This window comes from Psittacula echo, assembly GCF_963264785.1.
Source record: "Psittacula echo genome assembly, chromosome: Z".
In the NCBI taxonomy this organism is placed as follows: domain Eukaryota; kingdom Metazoa; phylum Chordata; class Aves; order Psittaciformes; family Psittacidae; genus Psittacula; species Psittacula echo.
In genome coordinates, this window is record NC_137742.1 from 35,670,830 (window position 1) to 35,690,043 (window position 19,214).

The window sequence follows — 19,214 nt, forward strand, 5'->3', positions numbered from 1 at the left end:
TTGTTTTTGAACCAACACATTTTACCTGGTGGTGAATGAAGAGCATGTCTGCTGTTGGGTAAATGGTTCTGTTGACATGTGCTAATGTGTTAATTTTAGTAACCTGTTTTAATGTAGTCTCCACTTACAAAGTATTCCTCTTCTGATCTCTTTACTATAATACTTTAGCTTAGTAAAAGTATCTCTTAATGCTTTTTTTTTTTTCCCCCCTAGGAACAAAACAATGCGTTGCAAAATATATGTAAGAAAATGAAAGATGTGGAGATGGAACACAGTGGCTGTACTGAGCTGCTGAGGCGCCAGGCCAATCAGCTTGAATACAGTGCTGAACGAGAGGAGCGACTGAAGAAGGAACTCGAAGTAAGGCTTTTTTGACTATTGCTATTAGTCTTAACAAGAGCTGACACTCTGAGCAATTTAATGTTTGAAGGATGGAACCTTCCAGTTAGGCTGTGAACTCTGCATACTGGATTAGCAGAACGTTGAACATCTGTTTCACAGAAAAGGCTGAATAGGTGAATGCTCTTTACACTGTGTGCCTGACTTGAGACTGGTGTTTGAACAGCAGATGGGAAAAGGTTCATGTAAGTGTGAAAACCAGGCTAACTTTACTTTGGGAAATCTGTACATTTTCCCTAATCTCTTAATTTGTCTATGTCCCTACCTTTTTGATTTAAGAACAGAAATTGACAATTAGTGGATTGGCAGTGAAGAGTCTACTGGAGCTGAGAAACTCATCAGATATTGTGCTAGTTAGGGGGCATAGCATACTGGAAGATTACAGTGGTGTTACGGCAACCTCTTCCTATCTTAAATGCTGCAGGTAGTTTTAGTTTGCCTGTCTGTTGAGTGACACCTGTTGCTGAGAAGTTTCAAGTCTTTAATGTGCTCCTTTTACTAAGCTGCTAGTTCTTTCCTAAGTTTCAACATTTTGTTTGTCCACTGATAGGCTTTGTAGTAAATAAGATATCTATATGAACAGTCTGGACCAAGACTTTCTTGGTAGAACGTTTGTCACTGCAGAAAAGCATACTGACTGAATGATTATTTATCCTGATGTAAGTTTTCTTTAAAAATCCTTAAATATTTTCTGCAATGAATTTTAAAGAATTGGCACTTGCAGGGTATTCGGAGCCCTTAAAGGAGTAAATGGCATACAGTTTTCAGGTGTTTTCTGTTATTTTTTTCTTAAAGGCAAAAGAAGTGTTTAAAGCATTGATTGCTAGGTTAAGTAGAGCCTTGCATTAAAAATGAAGTACAAAAGAAAATTCCTACAGGGAAGATCAAATCTCATCAACTAAAAAACACTTACTAATTGACCAACAAGGTAGATACTTGTGCCCTCAAAGAGATCTACAGGAAATCTATTTTCAGGTATATTGTGAGCTGCACATATTGGGCTAGGCAGAATTAACATCAGCTGGAAAGTGCTGCATACTGTGAAGTTTCAATAGCCCTTTTAAAAACAAAGATTTTTGCTTCCAAGTACTTGAACAAGGGTTGTTTTTTCTTGTAATTTCATGGCTTTTAATATGTTGACTATACAGTAATAGATTAACTATATTAATATATAACCTATATATTAATATAGCTAGTATATATTAATATTATCTATATTAATATATTAACTATATTAACTTTATATATTAACTATAATTAATATATTGATATGTCATGATGGGAATCATGAGCTGAAATGAGGAGAGGCAAGACAGCAAGTTATTTATCTTTCTCAATATTTTGATTTGGTGTACTCATCATTTAAATTTGAGAAGCAAGCACTCAGTTCCTTGCAAATGTATAACTGCTGTGCCCTGGAGATGGTTTTATCAGGGAATGCTGATAAACCAGAATCAGCTAAGATATTTCTATTGCTGCTTGATTTTTATTAAATTCTTTTAACTTACTGAATCTTTTAATAATGTCGTAAGAAAACAACACATTCGGACTACAGAAAAATCGGTCTTGTGGAACTTGTAAGTATAGCTATTTTAGCAGTGATTAAGGATGAAACCTCAAAAGTTTTAAGCAAATTAACACAAGTCCCTGTGAATTAAAAAGAAAGTCTAAGTTAGGCTGCAAGCATATGCCTTAGTCTGCTTGCATGTCACTTTACCGTCTCAAAAGTAAATAGCATGTGTGTTAGTGTCTGAAAGTGCCAACAATAACTATATATATGTTCTATACTTGAAGTCAAAGAGAGATTAATGAGCATCTCTGAACATACCTTTATTCTTTAAGAAGCAAAAGCACTAGATATTTCAAGCTTTCAATATTGATCATACTGTAGACAGTATTGATTACTGTAGTCTTCATACTAGATAGTGGACTCAAACTCCAGAATTTGTAACAACATCATCGTTTGCATCTTAAAAGTGCATTTTCTGTGGTCATGAAAGGCTGCAAGGATTCTGAAGTTCAAAGTTCAGGTTAGTAAAATCTATTTTCAGTTGCTCTTTCACCCATAACCCTTTCTCCCAAAAACTGTATACTGAGGAACAGATTACTATTAAATGAATTTGAAATGTAGTTGCAACCTTTCTTTGATTTATAAATTTTTCATTCTTCTTTCTGTCTGACCTTCTGGAGCACAATAAGGCAGAGGTATTAGCAGATCTTCATGCAGAGACACAGTGGAAAGACCTCAACCAAAGGGACCAGATAAGCTGCTCTTCACCTCTATAGCTCAGTTATTGGAATTTTGGTCTTGGAGGCTGTAAGGGAATGAAATGGTGTTCAAGGACAGACTCGTTGCACAAAGGAGGGGAAAAGAGCACAATCTTCATCTCTAATTGCGTTCAAAAGAAAGGACTATGCCATTCTAAAAGGACATTTTTACAGGAGGGCCACAAGGACGATCAGGGGACTGGAGCACCTCCCATATGAAGACAGGCTGGGAAAGTTAGGGCTGTTTAGTCTGGAGAAGAGAAGGCTGCATGGAGACCTCATAGCAGCCTTCCAGTATCTGAAGGGGGCCTACAAGGATGCTGGGAAGGGACTCTTCATTAGGGACTGCAGCGATAGGATAAAGGGCAATGGGTTTAAACTTAAAATGGGGAAGTTTAGGTTAGATATAAGGAAGAAGTTCTTTACTGTGAGGGTGGTGAGGCACTGGAATGGGCTGCTGAAAGAAGTTGTGAATGCTCCATCCCTGGCGGTGTTCAAGGCCAGGTTGGATGGAGTCTTGGGTGACATAGTATAGTATGAGGTGTCCCTGCCCATGGCAGGGGGATTGAAACTAGATGATCTTAAGGTCCTTTCCAGCCCTAACTATTCTATGATTCTATTACATTCTGCAAGTAGAAGGAGGTGCTTCTGTGAAGCCTGGAGATTGTAGGGGATTAAACATGTTAATTTTAGTAGAATTTGCTTTTCTCTGCTTTAATAGCTGGCTCATTAGTGTTCTAGCTTCTGTGGATAACATTCTTAGTTGCCAAATACATTGTGGAAGGGGCATTAAATAAGGGCACTAAAGCCTGTGCAGTAGTTTTCACTTGTGCATGCCAAGTCTCCGTGTTTTTCTGCCCATGTGGTGTTACATGTGTACTGTGGTGTACTAGTTGTGAATTTAAAACTCCAGTCCTGTACTTCCAGCTGTGGTTAAAGAAAACTTATTTTTGCCTATGATGTCACTGTTTAAGATGGATTTGCATTCAGATAGAAAAGCTTTAGAGTAGTATGCCTGAGACAGAATGGTCTACATTTTTTTTCATGAAGTAGCCCTACATTTCTTTATCTCTCTTCATGGAATTTTTAGCTTATAGATAGAAATTTGGTTTTGTGGGAGAATGGACATAGGAAACATCTTATTTCAATTTCCACACAGAGTACCTTGTGTTAATGGGCATTTGGTTAGAAAATGTGTACTTAAGTTCTTGTTGATGGCAGTGAACTTAAGGTGATTTGTGTTCAGAATAGAATGTCTAATTCAAAGGCAATCTTGCAATCTTTTGTTATATACTGCTACTTGATAGGCAGTTGAGGATGAACTTTCTTGGAGTTCACAAAGCTGTTCTTTCACTACCCTCTGCTGGACATAAGAGAGAAGTCCATGGGAAAATAACTTGTTTCAATAATGAAAGAAAATGGTAGAGTATTTTTGGTTTTGTACAATGGCACTCTTACAAAAGCTTGTATCTAATAGCCTATGTTATATAGGAATGAAGGTGGAAAAAAATCTTTGCCCCCCTCCTTTTTTTGTTTTTTCCTAATATTTGTCTGGTTTCGTTCTTCAGTCTGGGAACTGCAAGCCATCCTGTTCCCGCTATGTGCATAATTAAAGAATTGCTGAGGGTGCAACTGGTCTTGAGTAAGCCAGGGAGTGTTTGGGTGCAAGGTTGGGCTGGGAAGCAGCCTGGGGAGTGATTGTTCATAGAATGGAATTTATAGTGACTGAAAACAGTCACTGCAACTGATGTAGTTGCTGTTTGGCTTCATGGCTCAGACCCGTATCTATAAGCTATATATTGCCATGCTTGAATGAATAAAGGGGAACTAGTTGTGAAAGTAGTGTGTGTGTGTGTTTAGCCTCTTTCTTTACAGATGCTGCACTTCAATATTTTGAACATGTTCTAGAATAAGACATTTCTAGTTTATAGAATTAGAAACTACAAGAAGGACTAACGGCAAGTTTCTGTGGATTATTCAACCAAAAGGTAGCTGTTGGTATAGTGTCTAACCTGCTAGCTTTTCTAATTTGCAGTGATACCAGCGTGGTAACACTGCATGGACATGGAGTCCTGAAGTGGAACACGTACCTCATACTGTGGAAAATTTAGATTGGAACTTTATTATCATTCTTCATCTTTAGCCTGAGAATAAGTAGTCACACAAATTCTTGATGTATTTATATTGAACTTACCAAGATACTACTATTTTTGATAACCAGTTTTCTGGAAGCAGTGTCTTTCATTTTAGCCTTTAGCTCCATTGCTCTGCGAAGATGATTTATTGAGAAATATAAAGCAATTTGTATATAAAAAATAGTGTTTATGGTGGTGTGCCTAGTTTGCAGAAAGCAGAGTGGGAAAGCTGTTTGACAAACAGTGGAGGAAAAGGGAATGTGAATTTTGCTATAAGGAAAAGAAGTATTAGTTCATAAATTTCAAACTCATTGTCTTGTTCACAGAAATGTAGTCATTCTCTATTGTTTGTTTTATGTGTTTGACGCTGCCATCTCTTAGTAATCTGGAGCTCAAGGTCTCTTGGATTTTTTTAAGCCTTTTTCATGAGGCCTGAAAAATGTCTCATAACTTGGTCCATTTTATTTTTGAGATAGATATGTTGCCATACTTCTGAGACTTTGAGTTACCGTTTAAAGAACGTTTCCTTAGCTTTCACATTGCTTTTCTTGCTTTTCCACCTGTAAGTCCACCTCTGCCTTTGCTGAAGGTATATGTATATGCAATAGTGTAAGGCTGTGGGTATATTAAATTTCTTGTTGTGTCTAAGTCAGTGAAACATAAATTTAGGTCCCAGGTAAAAACACCCTCCTCCTCCCTACCCCGTGAAACCCACAGACCTTGTATTTTTTTTTTCCCCCTCCTATTTCACCATAGCCTGCAATGGTACATAAGTTATAGCCCTTGTAAGAAAGACTTGAAAAAGCTTCGAGCAGTGCAAAAGAGGACACATTCCTCAGCTAGTTAACGGTGCTACTGGCTAAAATTTAAGCTACTTTTTGTCCTCTATGACTACATGCTTCTTAATATCTTACCCTTACTTAATCCTCTGCTTTCTAGTGTCTCCACAACTGGCATCTAGGAATTCTATCTACTCTGACTGTCTTGTATATCCTCTAAGCATTTTACATGGTGATATCTTTGTGGTGGCTCCAAAGTTCATGTGTGTCCAGAGACAAGCTCATTGTCATAATGGACTTTCTGAAAGGACCTTTCTCTTAACTGTCTCCTAAGTCATCTCCTAAGTCATTATATTATTCAAGTCCAGTTTGAAGGCTGGACTTAGCTCATTATCAGACCAAAGTTGTTTTAATATTTATCTAGCCCTCTGCAGGAGGTAGTAACAGGTTACAGGTTAATCGTATCTGTGCATGAATAAAGTAATAGTATCAGTTCATGAACTGTTACTGGGGTTTGCCAGCTACTGAGCATGAGAGTCATAAGGGACATCAAAAGAATTGTTTTTAGTTAAGTAACTTTATAGTTACTAAAAGGTTGTTTATTATCCGGACAGGAGATGGCTCCACCTTACCATGATCGAGAGGCATCAGCATTTCTAACACTAGATCGAAATGGTCAGCACATCTCCCAAAGATGTGTTTAGATCTGACCTCCTGATTTGAATTATACAGAAGTGTTTTTAAGTAGAAAAAAGCAGGATCTTAATCTGAATATGGAAGCACACAAACAGTGTGGGTGGATGATGATCCAGATAGAAGATATATGTGTCCTCTTCACTTCAACCTTTATCTTGGCTGAGAATTTCAGATAGGGATTGAATCTCAGCCGTGGGGAAGTTTCAGTATCCTGACAACTCGTTGGTAAAATGAAACTGAAAAATCTTGCAGAAGTGGTCTAAGTAGAAGCAGAGAAGAGGAAAAAATACTTCTGCTACTGTATCTACTTCTGTTACTGTATCTAACCTTAGTAAATGTACTTTTATATTTTTTCCTGTTGTTTTATTTGTTGCTTATCTGATAAAGGGTATTTTGATGTACATGCAAATGTCAGATGATTACATTTTTGTGGTTGTGGCATTGCATAAATGTAGGATACTGAATTACTCTTTCAGTACATGGTGCCCCAGTATTCACAAATGTGACAGTACTTAGAGCAAGTGCGAGGGTCTGAGAAAAGTGAAGCCACAAAGGCCAGTTTGGAAAATGGCATTGCAAACTGGTAGTGTACAGAAAGCATCTCCTAGAAACCACATTAGCATTGACATGTAACAGGACACTGGAAAAAGTGGCTGAACCCTAAAGGATGAGAGTAAACATATAGCATGGTAGCCTACAAGTTCTGAGGCTGGCATGGAAGTTTTCATAGTGATTTTTATATGTTGTTTCTCAAAAGTCACAATTCTGTCTGTGCTGTAATGGAAACATCCCAGATATCTTTGGTTTTTAATTAAGACTGAAATTGACTGAACTTAAATATCTCAGGAAACTTTGGAGATTCCATGGTATGGAATACCCCTTTTGCTAGTTTTGGTCAGATGTCCTGTCTCTGCTCCCTCTTGGCTTCTTGTGCCCCTCCTCACTGGCAAAGCATGAGAGACTGAAAAGTCCTTGATCAGGGTGAGTGCTACTCACCAACAACTAAAACATTGGTGTGTTATCAGCATTGTTCTCAGACTAAAGCCAAAACACAGCACTGCACCAGCTACTAGGAAGACCATTTACTGTATCCCAGTGAAAACCAGGACAACTTCCCAGTGTAAGGGAGACATGGAGTTTCTGGAGCAAGTCCAGCGAAGGGCTACTAGAATGAATAAAGGTCTGGAGCATCTCTCAAATGAGGAGAGGCTGATGGAGGTGGGCCTGTTCAGCCTAGAGAAGAGAAGGCTCAGAGGGAATCAGATAAATATATATAAATATCTGAAGAGAGGGTGTCAAGAGGATGGGGCCAGAGTCATCTTGGTGGTGCCAGGCAATAGGGCAAGAGGCAATGGGCATAAACTAAACCACTGGAAGTTCCACCTGAACTTGAGGAAGAGCTTCTTTACTGTGAGGGTGTCAGAGCACTGTAACAGGTTTCTCAGAGATTATGGAGTCTCCTTCACTGGAGATATTCAAGAGCCATCTGGACACAAGCTTGGGCAATGTGCTTCAGGTGACCCTGCCTGGCCAGGAAGGTTGGACTAGTTGACCTCCAGTAGTCCTTTCCAGCCTAAACCATTCTGTGAAACCAGAAAGTACTCCCATTTGACTCCCAGTTGAGAGACTGTGGTCTGGTGTCTGTGGCCTGCAGCCTTTCTTTGTAACTTGTTTTCATACAGCTGTGTCTTTCTAGACAGGCGTTGGATAAAGTTTTTAGGCTCATATGGCTCAATAAAGATACAGATGCTCACCTTTTGCTTGATTCTAAGAGGTTTCATAGAATCATAGAACCATAGAATAGTTAGGGTTGGAAAGGACCTTGAGATCATCTAGTTCCAACCCCCCTGCCATGGGCAGGGACACCCCACACTAAACCATGTCACCCAGGGCCTCATCCAACCTGGCCTTGAACACCGCCAAGGATGGAGCATTCACAGCCTCCCTGGGCAACCCATTCCAGTGCCTCACCACCCTCTCAGTAAAGAATTTCTTCCTTATATCCAATCTAAACTTCCCCTGTTTAAGTTTGAACCCGTTACCCCTTGTCCTGTCACTACAGTCCCTGATGAAGAGTCCATCCCCAGCATCCTTGTAGGCCCCCTTCAGATACTGGAAGGCTGCTATGAGGTCTCCACGCAGCCTTTTCTTCTCCAGGCTGAACAGCCCCAACTTTCTCAGCCTGTCTCCATACATGATTCTGTGTCTTTGTGCTTGTCAGATAGGAACATGAAACTCCTCTGCTCATCCCATTTCTCTTTTGGAATTTTTAGTATGGTGTTACAGGATAGATTCATACCTGAGCTTTCCCTCACAGTGTGTAGTGGATCATTCTCACTAGTAAAGCATGCAGCTTCTCATTGTGAAGGGAAGTGCATATGGGTATCAAACGAACTTGTTTGAACCTTTACTAGCAAAACAGACAATATTTTCTATGTAGTGGGGTTTTTTTGCAGCTGTATTATTCCCAAATAAAACTTCAGACTCAGCTTTGAAGCCACGTGCAACTTCTGTGACTGATGTGTACTTGCATAAACAGCGATTCCAGGATTCTTTTAGCAATCTAGGCTAATCTAAATTTCTTTATATTAATAACTCTGTTGCTTAGCAAGGCTTATGTACTACTGGGTGGTTAGATACCTCTCACAAAGTTTTCGTTTTGCCACAGATGTCTCACTGATTTGCTGGTATATGGCTTCATTTAGATTTGCAAGATGTATGGTGAACAATAAGCTACAGCAATCAAATCATAGAACTCAGGAAAAAAAATATTTGTTGTTCCACTAGACACAGACAGCATCTACGTGAGTTTCTCAATTTGCATATTTGTAGTTTTTCTGCAAATTTAGATTGGACATTAGGAAGAACTGAAGGTGGTGAGACACTGGAACAGGTTACCTTGAAAAGTTGTGTCTGCCCCAGTCCTGGAAGTGTTCAAGGCCAGGCCGGATGGGGCTTGGAGCAACCTGGTCCAGTGGAAGGTGCCCCTGTCCATGGCAGGGGATTTGGAATGAGATGATCTTTAAAGTCTCTTCTAACTCAAACCAGTCTATGATTTTGTGATCCTGTCAACTTGAGGAGATAGACTCTAAAGAATTAGACCAAGAACTGATACAGTCTGTTTGTGTCGTGGTTTAAACCCAGCTGGCAATCCAGAACCACACAGCTGCTCACTCACTTCCCCTCCTTCCTCCCTGCTCCTGGAGGGATGAGGAGGAGAATCGAAAGAATGTAACTCCCACGGGCTGAGATAAGAACAGTCCAGTAACTAAGGTATAACACAAATCAGTACTGCTACCACCACCAATAATAATGATAAGGGAAATAACAAGGGAAGAGAATACAACCGCTCACCACCTGCTGACCGATACCCAGCCCAACCCAAGCAGTGATCTCGCCCTTTTGGGTAACTGCCCCCAGTTTCTGTACTGGGCGTGATGTGCTGTGGTATGGAATACCTCTTCGGCTAGTTTGGGTCAGGTGTCCTGTCTCTGCTTCCTCCCAGCTTCCCCTCCTCCCTGGCAGAGCATGAGACTCAGAAAGTCCTTGATCAGAGTAAACATTACGTAGCAGCAACTAAAAACATTGGTATTATCAGCACTGTTGCCAGGCTGAAAGTCAAAAACACAGCACTGGACCAGATACTAAGAAGGAGAAAAATGACTACTACTGCTGAACCCAGGACAGTCTGGGAGAATTTAGTTGCTCCAGGTTTTTGTTCTTGCAGATGCCCTCACACAAGCTGTTATTTATTCTTAATTTTTCTTCTTGGGACTGAAGAAATCTAACCCTTCTGGGGGGTTCCATTTGAGAACAGAAGTTAACTGTTTTGATAGTGCCTTGCATCTCTGGTTTCAGCTGAAGAGAGGCTAAGATGAAGGTATAGTTCTATTTTGAACTGGTGCTCAGGAAATAAAATAAGACTTGGAAGTCAGATTCAGTACAGAGCTTGTGTATTAGTTATTGTGCCTAAAAACTTGACTTGCAGAATCACTTTGTTTTTCCATTTCATTTTTTGCTAGGAGAATAGACACTTGAACAAGCCAATCAAAGACAGAAGAACATTTTTACTTCTGAGGGTGTGCAGTAAAATATTCTCAGTGAAGTTTCTATTTCTTCATTTTGTTTTTTAAAAATTACATTTCCCACTCTTAATATTGTGATAGATAGTTTCCTCACTATTTCCTTTATTCTTCTCCTCAAACTTAGAATTATTTTGCAGCTGACTTTTAAGATGTTATTAAGAAAGAAATGAGATCCACATCACTTGTATTTATTGTTCACTGACTACTTTTACTAGGCTGACAACATTCTTGTGTAAAACTACCCATTGACAAATGTCAGTCTGTTGAAGGATAACTAGTGAGTTCCTCCAGACCGAAGCAGGAGGTAGTTTGCAAATTTTCCATTAACGGCAAAAGGTAGTAGAAGCTGATGTTTGGAGAGAATCTGTTAAGAGTCTAAATCAAGCAATTTTGAGAATAATCTTAGCAGTATCAATGTACAGTGAGAGTGTTTGTGCAAGATTTGTGATTTTTTTAATTAAGTATATTAAACAGATTAAATTCCTGGGAAGAGGCAAGGTTTAAGCTTTTTGTCAGACCTTACTGTGAAGTAGGCTTGGTAAGCTCTGTGCTGTTGCCGTTTTTCTCTTTACTAGGCCTTCTGTGGACATCAGTTTCAAAAGTCTTTCCTTTTGTGTGTGTGTGATTACACAAAGTTTCAATTTATTGCCAAGACCTTTATTTTAACATCTGTTAATGTTTCTCTTTTAAACATTCAGAATCAAGATGTCATCTTATATGCTACTTTTTTTTACTTTTCCAAAATCAGTAACTTTGATTGTATTTATATAACCTTAAGTGTGCTTATGGTAAATGAGTTTTTAATATTAATTCCTTTTTCTTGATCTTCCTGATTTAACTTGAAGCCAAGAGATGTTTTGGGATGAATTTTTCTTTTCAATTCAGTTGTCAGTCGAAGTGAAGAGATTTTACTGGTAGAAAGCAGTGTAGTTAAGATTACATGTGAATTTCCATTATAGCAGATATGTAGTTACTACTTTAATGGTAAAGGTATTTTTTCTTTATCTGAGCATACGTATCTGGTGATTGCTTTTGTGTTTATTGTAACTTGAAAGAAATGTTTTCAGCCTGGATCACTTAAAAAAAAAAAAGTCTAGTAAAAATAGACACTGCTTTTTGAACTTTCTGTTGGCAATCAAAATTTCCAAGTAGATTCCTACCATAGTCATTTGCGTTTTTCTACTTTCCTAAATGTTGTAAGAATGGATAAGAAAGATGCAATAGTTTAATTCAGAGAATCCCATTTTGCTTAGACTATACATGCGTGTACGGATGTTCTGTTGTGTAATGAGACATAGTAACTGACTGAAGAAATCAGGATATTTGTTAAAAGTGATCATGAACCTCTGGTAATTGCTGGACAAAATCATAAGAGAATAGTTACAGGTCAAGGAATGCAACAATAAAAAAATACTAATTGGAATTTAAGTGCCAAAGCCAGCAGAGTTTTGAGGAATACTCTTCATCTTCTCTGAGCTTCCTCTGTCTTATATTTTCATGTATCTTTATGTTATGTATCTGATTATATTGCCTCAGGTGACAACTTCGGTGAAAAAGAAAAAATAGTAAGGGAGTAGGTGAAATATTTAACTTGGTCTTTCTGCCTTTTGGCTGCAGATGCAATTTTCTTGATTGTAAAAAATGCAGAAATAGCATAATGGTACATCAGCTTCTTTAAATATCAAATAATAAATTAATATTCTAGATATGTAAAAATTATTTCTGTGTTTATTTCTTGGTATGAGTTTTCACAGTTTCAAAGTACAAGTAGTTCAGCCATGTTAGCTTGGTGAATGAAGTCCTAATATACTGAATGAATAAAATAATCTTTGTGTCATGTTTACTACCTCTCTGTACTTAAGTTTCTTCAAAATGGACTTTTAGGCAGCTACAGTGAGAATAAAGAAACTGGAAGAAAACATTGAAGCAGAGAGAGCAGCACATTTGGAATCCAAATTCAATTCAGAGATCATCCAGGTAAACTTTTTGTTAAATACTTTGTAGAAGTTTACAGTAGAAGACTTGAAGTGGAAAAGATATAATCTTCAAAAAATGTTAAGACTACCTACTTGCTTTAGTGAAAACACTGAATAGGTTTTTTGCAAAAAGTGTTGAAATTGTAATAGCTAATGTATAAAAGGAGACAACAGAAAAATACCTGCTTTTCAGGGAACATTAAAGTTATTAAAATACAAAGATGTTATTTTATTTTCTTATTTAAGTCTGAGAATTCCCACTAGCATTTAAACAGCGAGGGGAAAGAAGATGTTTCACAATAGTTAAACACTATACTACTGTTTCAATATCCTGCCCTGTATCTTTTGAGTGGGCACTTAGAGCTATTTGGAGATAGAGTGCATAGGTCCAACTTTTCTAGGACTGAGAGCTTAATGCATTCTGAAACTACAGTTCCAAATGTGATTATTCAGAGTACGTTCAGCTTCAAAGTTATGATATCTGCAGTTGCCAGTAAAGATTCATTATATGAAAAAAGTGTAGCATATATATGTATGTAAAATGTAGTATGAATATTAAATGTTTGTATTATTAAGCTGTATCACATTGGGTTTGACCCAGTAAGGCAATTATGGGTTACTTTAAAAAGCAAGTGATAAAAAGCTGAATGATGGTTGCTTAGTAACCTTCTACTAACAAACCCTTCACACTGGACTTCTGAAAAACTAAGCAAAAAAAAAAAAGAAAAAAAAAGTTTGATTTTTTTTCTTGTTTTCTGAGTAAGTAAAATAAGTACTGCCATTCTTCACTCAGTTATTTTCTTATTCCCATCATCTCCTCTATGCACAGGCACTCAATTTTTCTAAAGTGATGATTAAACTAGTGGATTTAGTTGTCTTAATTTCCTCTCTCTACTTTTACAACATACAAAGAAACTGGAGGGTAACATTCCTACAGTAAGAGACTTATCTTTTATGAATGAATGACTGGTAAGTTTTTCTTCCTTGTTCGTGTACATGAACAAGCTTCAAGTGTGTTTTGTGCTGGGTGGAAATACAGCCTTTACTGTTAATCCCATGCTTCCATGAGTCTACTTAAAAAAAAAAAAAAAAATCCCCTGGAAAATTTAGTAATAGCTGAAAAACAAAAAATCCAGACATCACCAAAGGAAAATAAAAGTTGCTTCTGGTCAGTGTATCTATTTGTTTTCATTTTGAACTGTATGTATTCATGCATTTTTACATGTGTTCGATGCTTTCTGTGTATATACTTCCATATAGAATTGATATAACATAGTTTACCAGTAAAGCAAAAGACAGCATTGAACAGCATTAAAGATCATGATAGTTTTTCCTAACTTGCTTTAATTGCTTTTTTATCACTTGGTAGTTAAGAATTCGAGACCTTGAAGGAGCTTTGCAGGTGGAAAAAGCCAGCCAAGCAGAAGCTCTTTCGAATTTAGAAATGATCAAGAAAGAGTTTAAAGAGGTAGAAAATGCATATGAGAGAGAAAAACGCAATGCCCAAGAGAACCTGGAAAAACTCGATGTGTAAGTTAACTTTTAAATTCATTGTAAAGTGGCAGTAGTCAGCTTGAGTACCACTTCTAGTTTACATTCTTTCTAGTTTCCAGTCACTAGAAAACAGTCTGATGCGATTTGCCAAACCCAGCCAAAGTTCAGAACCTGGCATTCCGTTAGTAAGTTCATATCAGTAACCATACATATTATGAGTAGGTAGAGAAAATAACTGATCTGTTATAGATTATTTGGCAAAGCACAGATGTTGAAAATGATAGGTATGATAGTCCTGTTTCCAGTAATGTTTGAGAGGAGTGTAGTAAAGCATATGTGGCAGGTTTATAACAATTTTTTTTCTGTGTACGCTCATTATGAAAACATTACTTTTTTTACTTCAGTGAGCTAGATAAATCTTTAAGATTTCTGTTTTGAAGTTGTGTATAATTTATAGTGAATAGTCTTCATTTTCAGCTTTTGAATAATTGTGGAAAGTTTTAGCTTTGTAAGAAGGAATAGAAAAAGGAGTGAAGTGTGTGAGAGCAGGCACAATTACTTGGGATTCCAATTCCCTTCGTGCTCAGCGCAATCTGTTGTGTCTGTGGTAACAGACGCTTTTGGAAGAACAGTTTTATTGTATTCCCCAGACAGATAGAGGATGTACAGTACTAAGTTTTCTTCCCTGGGTGAATCAAGTAGATATTGGGGTGAGAAAATGTCAGGAAGGAGAATCGTGTTAGAAGACAGGGAACCAAGGAGTAGGTGAAATAAAGGGTAGTAGTAGGTGAAGTTTAGAGAAAGAGGAGGTTTAAGAAGACTTAAAGCAGGTGGCACACAGTGGGGGTATTGACAGAGACTAGAGCTAGTAGAATGGGTTGGAAAAAGACAGAGGTGTCATCTCTTTTGATCTAGGATGATATGGATCTGTGCACATAGGTATTTATATTGACTTACTCAAACAAGCAGTAGTGGAGGGCCAAAGAAGCTGGTTTTCCTACAAGTAAGGAGTTTTTTGTGCCTGGACCTGAAAGAGACTTTGTATATGCTTTTAGTAAAATAGTTGAAAACTGTGCTGTATTATAAACACAGCAGAACTGCACTGTTTTTTATCTTTATAGGTCTTTTGAAAATTAATGTGATTCTGAACACATGGGTTGTTCATTTCAACTTTCATAACAATTATTCTCTCAGGAACTCCTCCTTCAGCAAATTTTTATTTTCATGTTGCTACAAGATGTTTTGTCTTGGATATCTGTGCTCAGTAGTAATTTTCAGTAGAAGATCTCTAGGAAGATTCCTTTTGGCCTCACATGAAATTCATAAAATGCATGGGTTCCTCACCTGCATTTTTTTATAATGATTTTGGTTGGTTGATTTTATCACACTAGACCCAAATCGTATGCATGTGCACGTAGGTTTCCTTAACAGAGTCAGTCAGAGCATTTAATTCTGTGAATTATAATAGTTTCTCAAATGAGCAAAGACCTGTTACCTCTAGAAGTAGTCTTAAGTGGAGTACTGCATGCACATGGAGTAATGCTGCCCAATTGTTACTATGTGGAGCTACACTGTGTCTTATGTATTTAACACTGTTTCAGTAACGCTGTATTTTTTCTAAGCATTTAGTGGAAGGTATTTTGCAATTTTGAGGTTAGTGATAGACATGTGAGTCTTTTAAGGCCTGAATTATTCTGTTATTAGCATGAGTATGTTCTGAGACTCAAGGAATGATAACAGATATAAAATGTGAGCTAATTAGAAGCATTCTTAATGGTAGCTTAAGCATCTGTTTAGGAATTTTCCAAACCATTAGAACTTTACAAGTTTTACCGCAAGATCTGCCTTTCAAATTTGAAGTTAGTAGTGTTAGTTAAAAATTGTGAAAGTCCACAAGTGATAATTTTCCAACAAGTCTTTGAGTTAAGGATACTTTTAGGTATTAGATTATTAAAAGAATAGAAAAATTGTTTTTTTAGAGACTGTTTTTTTTTCCTTTTATAAGAAATACCAGACTAGGAAATACAGTTCTTAAGGTTATCGTACCAGTTGCATTAGGAGTTTCAATGTTGGTGCTTACAGGGAAGTAATACTCTTCTTGTTTTGCTAAAATACAACAAGAACCTTAAACAACCTTCCCCTTTTTCTTTAAACTGGATAATTCTGTTCAACAGTTCTTTCTCAGGAAAGATTTGCCATGGTTTATGTCAGGTTGTTTTTTTTTGTTGTTGTTGTTTGGTTGGTTTTTGGGTTTTTGGTTTTTTGTTTTTTGTTTTTTTTTTTTTTTTTTTTTTTTTTGTTTTTTTGTTTTTTTTTTTTGTTTTTTTGTGTGTTTTTTTTCCTGCTTGTTTATTTTTTCTTTTTTTTTTTTTTTCTGGTATGAAAAAGAAATTTTGCCTACTTAAAGCATCTGTTCTCTGTGTTAGTTGGACATCAGAATAAACTTTGTCTAATATCCAGAATAGTACTTTTCACTACTTGTAATCGTCTGTTGATTCAGGCAATGACTCCTAGCAGCTTCTGCCAAGTGAGTTTTTGAAAACAAATTATCTTCTGTGATTTTAGAGAATACAAATCCTTCTATGAAAGTTGATGCAGTTAAACAGTTGGTGGTTTTGTTAATAGGGCTTGAAGAAACAGAAACAGCCTGTCTTTATAATTTTGTTAGTCCAGACACCTGAATTTCCAGAGCTCTATAAAGATGGGTAGTGAAGGTCAAGCTTTGTCTCAGATGGACATCTGTATACTCAGTTCCCGTGAGGTAATTATGTGTGGTGGGCATGTAATACCTTGTCGTTTCCTGTGCCTTTTTTAGTCTTTGAAGCTTACAAGTATTAGTAACATTGGTGAATATCAGTGATTGCTTTCGCTAGATCCCTCAAGAGAGAATACAAGAGCCTTTGATCTACTTACCTTTGAAGGCTGGGTCCCTGGACTCCAGACAATGTTAGGAGCCTGGCTTTTTCTTTTAAGCTGTGATTTGACATCTTGTCATAATTTCTCTTTCTCTGGAGGAGTCCTCTGGATTTTGTCTTAAGGCCTTAGTCTTTGGAAAGTCTTGGAGGGTTTCATTTGTTGTGTTAGAACACTTGTATGTCTTTTTAGCTGGACTTGAGTGGGATGAATGATACCAAAATTGGAAACTTTAAAAAGCTGTGACAACTTCTTTTCTCAGAAAAAGATGGTTGTAATAACTAAAACCAAGCAAGCAGGCTTTTCTGGGTTGCATAATTTATTAATAAGCTCTGAACCCAGTAGCTCTATGTAAATTGGAAGCAACATGGGATTTGGGTCTCCATGTGAATTTACTTTTCTTGAAGAGTGAGACCATGATATAGAATAAATTGGAACTGCTTTTTGTATGTTTCTGAAAGCTGTGGGAGTAGAAGCTACTTTGAGGGACTGAAACAGGCAAGTTCTTTCTCTTAAGAATAAGAAGTAACCATCTACAACTCAAAGAAAAGAAAATCAGCCAGGCTGAAGCAGAAGCACATAGGTATATCGAGGACTGTTGAAGTAGTCCTTCAGCTAGAAAGATATGTGGATCTATGAGAAATAAGTCAAAGTCAGGAAGTGACAATATTGATTCAAATGCTGGAAGAACTCTGAGCTGTTTGCAGTACTTTCAATTAGTGAGACAGAAGTGATAGAAGAGACAAGGAAAGGAGAGACACCTGAATGTTCCCATTGCTAGGAGTTACATCAAAGGATAATTCAGGGATTGAAGAATATCTGTAGTCCAACCTCCTGTTCAAACCAGGATCAGGTATGAGATCAGGTTGCTCAGTGTTTCATCCAGATAGATCTTGAAAACCTACAAGAATGGAGATGACAGAACCTCTTTGGGAACCTGTTCCACTGTTTGACTGTCATTAAGGTGGAAAAAGTTTCTCCTTGTCTGAACCTCTTTGGATTCAATTTGTGAGTGTTGTCTCTTGTCCTCTAGCCATACATTGCTGTGAAATGACAGGCTGCATCTTCTTGATAACTTCCTTGTAGATACTGGGGGATGCTGTTACGCATCCTGAAGTTCTTTGTCCTCCAGCTTGACTATCCCATGTGAGTGACCCTCCCCTTAGCTCACTCCAACTTTTTCACATGTTACGTGTGGTCGTTGTCCTAGATGTGTTGTAATAAGTGCCAAATAAAAGGTAATTAATCACTTCCCTTGATCTTCTGGCTATGCTACTACTAATGCAGTCCAGGATGGTGTTTGCTGTCTCTACTTTATGCCATGCTGTTGTGGCTAGCTTGCTGTCTACCAAGATTACCAGGTCCTTATTGAGCATAGCTGCTCCTCAGCCAGTTACCAGCCGTACCACTCTTGCTTCCTAAAATTCATATTTTTGCACGTATCACTGCTGAATTTCAGAACGTTAATGCTGGCCTATTCCTCCTCCCTGGCTAGGTTCTAGGGAATGACAGCCCTTCTCTTAAGTGTATAAATTGTATTGTGTGGTCACCTACCTCTGCCGAGTTCATTGTTATCTTCAGACGTGGTAAGATTGCACTCTTGGCCTAATCCAGGTAATGGATAAAGATGTTAAACAGATTCTAATCCAGAGTCCTACAGTATTCCACTTATCATCAGCGACTACTGTCAAAGGTTTACCATCAAACCATTTTTATTGAAGTGCCAATTCACCTAGGTAGACTGAAGTCCTAACTTGGCTATAAAAATACTGTGTGAGACAGTGCCAAAAGTCTTGCTAAAGCTGAGTTGTATTTAATCAACTTGCTCTCCTTTTGTCCACAGATCTCCTCTTTTTATCATAGAATATAACTGGGTTCATAAAATCATAGAATAGTTTGGGTTGGAAGGGACCTTAAAGATCATCTAGTCCCAGCCCTCTGCCATGGGCAGAGACACCTTCCACTAGACCAGGTTGCTCAAAGCACCGTCCAACCTGGCCTTGAACATCCCTCAGGGATGGGGCAGCTCCGGCTTCTCTGGGCAACCTGTTCCAGTGTCCCTCCTCTGTCATGGTAAAGAATTTCTTCTTAATGTCTAATCTAAATCTACCCTCTTTCAGTATAAAACCATTCTCCGTTGTCCTATCCCTTCATGTCCTTGTAAAAAGTCCCTCTCTCCTCTACAGATTTCTTGCAGGCCCCCTTTAGGTACTGAAAGTCTGCTGTAAGGTCTCTCCAGAGCCCTGTTTTCTGCAGGCTGAACAATGCCAACTCTTTCAGCCCCTCTTCATAGGGGAGGTGCTCCAGCCCTCTGATCGTCTTCATAGCCGATCTCTTCTGGACTCACTGAGCAGGTCCATGTCCCTCTTTTGCTGGGGGCCTTAGAGCTGATTGCAGTACTGCAGGTGGGATCTCATGAGAGCAGAAGGCCAGGATCACCTCCTTCAACCTCCTGGTCACGCTTCTTTT

At 38.0% G+C, this 19,214-nt stretch overlaps 1 protein-coding gene across 1 annotated transcript in view; it reads left to right on the forward strand.

The window, feature by feature from the left end:
• Positions 1–19,214, forward strand: part of CCDC171 (coiled-coil domain containing 171) — a gene marked incomplete at both ends in the record, with an annotated part of 152,274 nt that overhangs the window by 18,174 nt on the left and 114,886 nt on the right. The window contains 3 exon segments of the mRNA XM_080638297.1: positions 214–360; positions 12,247–12,339; positions 13,708–13,868. Coding sequence (XP_080494423.1) covers positions 214–360; positions 12,247–12,339; positions 13,708–13,868 — 401 coding nt within the window.